The 6,557-nt window shown below is 37.1% G+C and overlaps 1 protein-coding gene across 3 annotated transcripts in view; it reads right to left on the bottom strand.

Annotated features, from left to right (window-relative positions):
- PAFAH1B1 (platelet activating factor acetylhydrolase 1b regulatory subunit 1) overlaps positions 1-6,557 on the bottom strand; it is a 34,175-nt gene that overhangs the window by 11,641 nt on the left and 15,977 nt on the right. For 2 of the 3 annotated variants that reach the window (XM_025210735.1, XM_006016107.3), the window contains exons 3-6: positions 6,220-6,294; positions 4,921-5,127; positions 2,690-2,858; positions 192-294 (exon numbers count right to left, since the gene is read on the bottom strand). In XM_025210735.1, the coding sequence (XP_025066520.1) occupies positions 192-294; positions 2,690-2,858; positions 4,921-5,127; positions 6,220-6,294 (554 nt within the window). The remainder of the gene's footprint in view (positions 1-191; positions 295-2,689; positions 2,859-4,920; positions 5,128-6,219; positions 6,295-6,557) is intronic. The other variant, XM_025210738.1, reaches the window with a different exon arrangement.

Genomic DNA, 6,557 nt, shown 5'->3' with positions numbered 1-6,557 from the left:
GGAAGGATCACGGGTGACTACAGGAACATCAGGGCCCAATCGCATAAGAAAATGCGATTTAGCAGACAGTTGGGAAGGCATGCAAGATAAAGTTCAGATGGCATTCAACCTGTATACAATATATTTTTTACAACATAAGAGTTATGGTTCACGTCCTTTTGGTGCGGAGGTTTAAACAGAACTACACTTACCCTGTTTGAACCTCCCACATTTTGATAGTTTTATCCCTCGAGGCAGAGACTATATGATCTCCATTGGGCATGATGGCTACTGAAGAAACATTATGATCATGACCTAAAAACAAATTAAGCTTTTATTAAAGTGGTGCCTTCACCCATTATGTCATAAGGCAGAAAGAACCCAACACTCAGTTCTCTCAGGAAAGCACACTTAGCATCAGTCCAACTAAAGATCTTACAAGAAAAAACGTAATGCACAAGCATACAGGATTTTACTTGTACTAGCTATATTATACCGCTATAAAGCATTTTGCTTGTATGCGTATCCGCATTAGTGCTAGAGTACTAAAATAATAAATATTCAGCTCATTCCCCTTAGTAATTAACAGTTTTACAGGAATATAGTTTAATGGCTTTGTTTAAAACCATCTTGGGTATGCTATTTACAAATGAAATCTAATATGCCATATATGCCAATAACACATTGATGAGAATTTAGAATTAAAGCAATCTTCATCAACTGGGCAAGGTTGCAGCCAATACGACAAAATGAAGTTTGTGAATGAATATTAAATGATTAGACACCTCATCCACCAGCAAGGCTCCTGCAGGATTTGAACAGTATAATGCAACTGAGAGTGCATAACTAATAGCATGCAAATCAAAGAGGTCTACCCCCTATCGACTAGCGGGCTAAAGAAAGACAAACAAGGTTGAGTCAGAAAAACACAGCTCCAACCCCTGCCCACACACAGGCTGTCTAACTTGATACATAAAGCTGAGAAGTCAAACTGCATTTATCCCATCTGCAAAATGGGTCACCACAATCCATCACAAGGATGCTGGTGATAAATGAACATTTTGGGAAAGCAAGTCCTTTTCCAGGTAGCCAGGGTTTCAAAGATTTGCACAGAAAAAGCTTTAACAAATGAAAATACTAGAATTTCCAGCAATATAGTTACGAAGAAAAAAGTCTTTAACCATATTACATAGTCATTTATACAGAAGTACTTTTGCACCCAGCTCTATAAAAGTAGCACTGATTTCGAGTTAAGAGGTAGGGGCAAGAAAACAGTATTTCTAAAGCTTAGGACCAATCATTTGTTATTTGTATACCACTCCAGCTAAAGGTTTTTTTTTAAAATGCATTAATTTCAGCAGCTTTGTACTGACACGAGTATGGTGTACCAGCTCTTTATGAATGAAAGGTGTCCTCACAAAAGACAGACTCAAGTTCTGCCCACTCATTAATACAAGATTTAAAAACAAATGTACATTTTGCAAAATTTGAACTCCCACTAAAATTCAACCATGCTGGTGCTCATTAGTATTCTGATGTTTTTGACAGGCACTTAGTTTCTCACATTTTCCATATTTCATCATTAAAATGGCTGCTCAACAAAATGTAATTGCAAAGTCATTAATCTATTGTCATGTTATAACTCTCTACCATACACAAGCACGTTCCACGTGGAGGCTGTTCCATAGAGAGGTACTGAAATACTGCGGCCACAGAGGTCAGTGGCACACAGCAAGGAAAGAAGAGAAGCAATGCCCCAAAAACAAGTCCTCTCTCTGACCTACTGCAGGTAGACACAATCCCTCTTCTCTGTTGCAGTGCTCAGTGGGTTTTTATAGAACTGTAGACACTCCCCTTCAAATTCTGGACAGTTAGCAACCGTTTCCTCCTTCCCCGTTCTTTAGGTCTCCCCCAAATTTAAAGGACGATGATTAATTCCCTACTCCTCATTAAGGCAATGAATGATATCAAAAAAGCCAAAGCAGAGATGAAGCAGCAGCATTCATATTTTTTTAAATCACTGTAAGAGAGGATTAAAAATGCTGTAAGCCAAAAAGATTTGTTCTTAGCTTGCTAATGTAAAGATGGCCTTTCCAACTGTCATCAGCACTACATGGCCTTTTAATCTCAAACTTAAAAATTATGCCATGGGATCTCTGGAATCCTGACTGGGAGGCTGCTCATCCACCACTGTACAAGTGAACATTTTACATACATAATTTATACATCTAAAACAGTTAATGAGTTTATTCAACACAGAATATTGAGGAAAAACTCCTGAGCAAGGTAGTTTCAGCACATCAAGCAAAGAAGCCAACCCCTTCCTTGTTTGTCCAAAAAGTACCAGCTTCAAATGTTTTTGTACCATATTCTTTTAGGGTATGACCCCAATTCCTACTGAGCTCTGGAAACAGCCAGTACTAAAGCTATCCATCTGCCATTTCATCTAACCACCCATATGGAATAAACAGTTTCCAGCACCATCATACATTTCAGATCAGAGATGCTATTACAGTTAGTAATGAGGGAAAAAACCCCACCATACACATCTATATAAGGCACCCAAAATGGTAAGATATCACTTCTGTACCTTTAGGACAGTGTTCTTGTTTTGTATCTCTTTTCATAATCAGCAGTTTTCTATACCAAAAAAATTAATTGATCTATCTTCATCTTATAAATCACTAAATCAGTCTTCCTTATACCTTACCATGCATGGTTCTGATGCACTCAAAGCCCTGGAAATCCCATAGCTTAATGGTCATATCAGCAGAACAAGAGGCCAATAGTTTGCCACTGTGGTCAAAGGAAATATCCTGCACAGAGTCTGTGTGTCCCTTAAGGGTTCGTTCAAAATCGCCTGTCTCGTAATCCCACACCTAACAAGTGAACAGAAAATCTGTTAGCATCAGCTTATTACTCTTCACATTCTCCAGCCTTACATTTGCACTCTGCAGGCCAGTCTGGCACCTTATTCAATAATTAATGGAGCAAGAGACAAAGAAACCATCATAGTAAAGCCTCTCAGTTGGAAGAAAAAAAAAAAAGAGTGGCATGTTTCATATCATTTAGTTATTTTTAAAAATGAATTCTATTTACATAGGTGAACCACCCAAGTTTTAAAATAAAATTACCATTAACAACCAACACAAGATATAGGAATAGGAAAAAAGTTCTGTGTTATCCTGAACAGTCTCCGAGTACTTTTATTTTTCTTTTAAATGTAACATTGGATAGCAGTTAAAGACAGCAGTCTATGCACATGGCAGGTTCCTTTTCAGGAATCTGCTTTTCCACCCACTTCCTTAGATCCTTGCCAATGGCCATTTTAAGACTTGGCCTCCAGCCTGTAGTAATAAATGGCATTCTTCCCTTACAACTTCCTCTTTCCCAAACACGGCTGTGCTTTCAGTTACCTATTGCTGCTTATGAGCCAGCTGGTCAGTTTTCTACCTAGCAAAAAAGTACTGATTTCTATAATATGCAAGATGTGTAAAGTTAGGGACAAAAATAATCTGTGGTCACTTCCAAAAAATTAAAACCCCAATAAGCAGTATATTTCGTTAGCCAGAGGCAGTAAAAGTATTAAATATCCATTTGTGGTTAAATAACCTTGAGGAAGAAGTGTGAATACTAAATTTTCACCTCTTAATTAGATCAGCGTTCTACCAGCATCTAACCATGAACAAAAGCCTGGCTCACTTTGAAATTAAAAAGAAAAAAGAAAGAAATGCTGATACAGATGTTAATTTCCTTAATGCTACAGGCCCCATCACAATTCAGAAGTTAAGATCAAATCTGAAATTTTGCTTTATAATACTGAAATGTCCAAATGTATTTTTCCATTCACAGTAATCTTCTGCACTACTTGTAATGTTGTTTGGTGAGGGGGGAGGAGATCAGGAAGTGCTACATAAACTTGAATTCCAGAACAGCTCCACGAGGAAATTTTTTCCTGATAGAAAAGCAAGTTCTAATACACAAAGCTAATTACACTTTCCATTAACAGCATTAACAAAAGGCATCCAAGAATGCCAATACACAGTTTTATTTGATATTGTCTTTTCGAAGAAAAAGAACATCTAGTCATCGCTTCTGTGAATTGATTTATAATGGAAGTGAATTTTAACATATTAAAAGCTTGTTGTAGACCGGCCTCACACTGCTGTTTATTGGTTTACCCACAGTATATTGCCCAACATCTGAATCACTTAAGTTTTTCTTTCTTCCTTTACTACTTGTTATCCAAACTACTTAGGGCAGGAGGAGTCTTTCCAATCCAAAGCAGTGCAAATGCCAGGATAGCCCTCATTCATTCATGAGCAAGTTACATGCATAATTATGGAATAAAAATTCAAGAAAAAGGCCCTCACAGAACACAGCCAAGTGGAAGTGTATGTGCCTACTCATTCTATAAAAAGCCACTTTAAAGATTTATTATTAGGATGCAAGCAAATGGGCAAAATGCTTGCATACCACAGCAATGCTGCATAGTGGTCTGAACATCTGCAATAAGCTCTATCAAGTTCTCAGTTGTATATTCAAGATTTGAAAGTATAGTATGTTTCTATATACAATGGTCCATTTCCCCACAAACGCTGCAAGAACAACCTTAGTTGAAAACATGGCTAAAAAAAATATAAAAAAAAAAAAATCACCTTGTATTATTATATTTATTTCATATATCAGTCTTTGAAAGAAGGAATTATCCTTAAAGAGTGTGGTTTATTTAACCTCAGTCTTCAAAGTAACCACTCTTAGGAAAGATATGAAAAAGTCTCATTCAGTACCCTATTGCTATTACCGGTGATTCAACCATGTACCTCTCTATCCCACACCACACTACTTAAAAATCTTTCATTAGTTTTCATCCACCAGAACAGAGGCACACATCCTCACCTCAGATCTATTTGAATATAACTTTCTAGAGCAAGCACTTACCTTTATTGTGGCATCCTCTGAAGCAGAGACCATAACACTGAAAACTGGATGGAAAATTACTCGAGTGACAGGACTCCTATGTCCACTCAATGCATACTTCTCTGGAGGACGAGGGATCCATTCTTTAGGGTCTCGTTTCTGACCAAGAGGTCCACCTGATGTGAATTCTTCCTTTGCTTCATTTAGTTTGGATTCCAATTCCATAACCTGACGTTTATGGGGTTTAAAAAGACCACTTGTTTCTGCAAACTTTTACACCAAGCTGCAAATCATTTGCACTGTTCACAGGCAAACTTAATAATGAATAGTTTTGGAATTGATACAAAATTTTTCCTTGCTGAAAATTTGAGAACAAAATGATTGATTTCCAGTAGCTCTGATCATTCCTGATCCAGTTATAAAATGAATTTTGTTCAGCTGCAACAAAATAATTTTCTTCCCTAGAAGTGAAATGGTGAGAAGGGAACTGCCAACCAAAGCCATTTATTTACCTATACCATTCAGAGACTCGTTAATTCAAACTGAGAGGAAGTAACTCTGCAAGTTGCCAACTGTGAAGTTTGACAAACTATTGACAGAGGTAACGGTACTACTAGACAAATATTCTCATAGCCCAAGAGCCACTGACTATAACAACCCACGCTTTACATATCATTGAGTCTGCACACAACCCTAGAATATTTTACTAGTAAGAACAGGTATGCTTTGCTGTTAACACTTCATAACTTTGAGCTAGTAATATACTTTAAGCTTGCAGGTGCCTCGTTACACAGTGTTCTACTGCGTCTGCATTAGAACCACTTGCTTTAATGCATCAAGACTTGCCCTTATTTGCAAGCAAGCTGTTAAAGACAACTAGCAGGATAGCTCCTGCCTTCTCCCCACATCTCTTAAAAAGATCTATTCAGATTTTGCATTTGCAAAACACTTTTGAGTACATTTTCCTTCCCAGCAACTCTACAAGTCATATTAGCTATCTAGAAGATGAGACAGGCCTCAATATAAGCCACATGAGTTTAGTTTTGTTGTTGTTGGGGGGTTTTTTGGTTTGGTTTTTTTCGACAGGGGGTTAAAGAAGATGAAAAGGATAGTAAGTGTACCCTTCAAAGGCTAAACATTCTGCATGTTAAACACTGCTAATTTCCCTGCTTTGTGCTTCAGAAGTAACACTGGGAGGACATTTAAATAAGCCTAATTATACCTTTGATGAGACACTACCACTTATCCAATATTTTAGTCCACTGGACACTAAAATAGTACTGCAACTTAATACGTAATAAATATCAAGTGTCCACTTACCTTCTTTTGTAATCTTATAACTGATGTCCATTTTTTCTCCAGAAGTCCAGCGTACTTCTTATCTAGCTCTTCGTTCTGAAAATGAATTCAAGAGACAGTTATACTGAAGTCCTCAGAAGTCTAAAATGTTTAAAGTACAGCTCCTCTTCATATAAAGTTACAAGAAGATGAATTAATCTATCAAATTAAACTATTCATGTAAATTAGCAACAAGAAGCCACTGGATGCCAAGCCACCCTCTGTGCTTTATGAAGTCACCTGCTAGTCAAAACTAACCATAAGAGATTCCATGACCTACCATCCAAAAAATTAGAAGTGAACTTTTTTTTTTTTTTTTT

The sequence above is a fragment of the Alligator sinensis genome, unplaced genomic scaffold, assembly GCF_000455745.1.
Source record: "Alligator sinensis unplaced genomic scaffold, ASM45574v1 scaffold118_1, whole genome shotgun sequence".
In the NCBI taxonomy this organism is placed as follows: Eukaryota; Metazoa; Chordata; order Crocodylia; family Alligatoridae; genus Alligator; species Alligator sinensis.
Note: the sequence above shows the minus strand (reverse complement) of the source record. Positions and strands in the feature narration are given on the sequence as shown.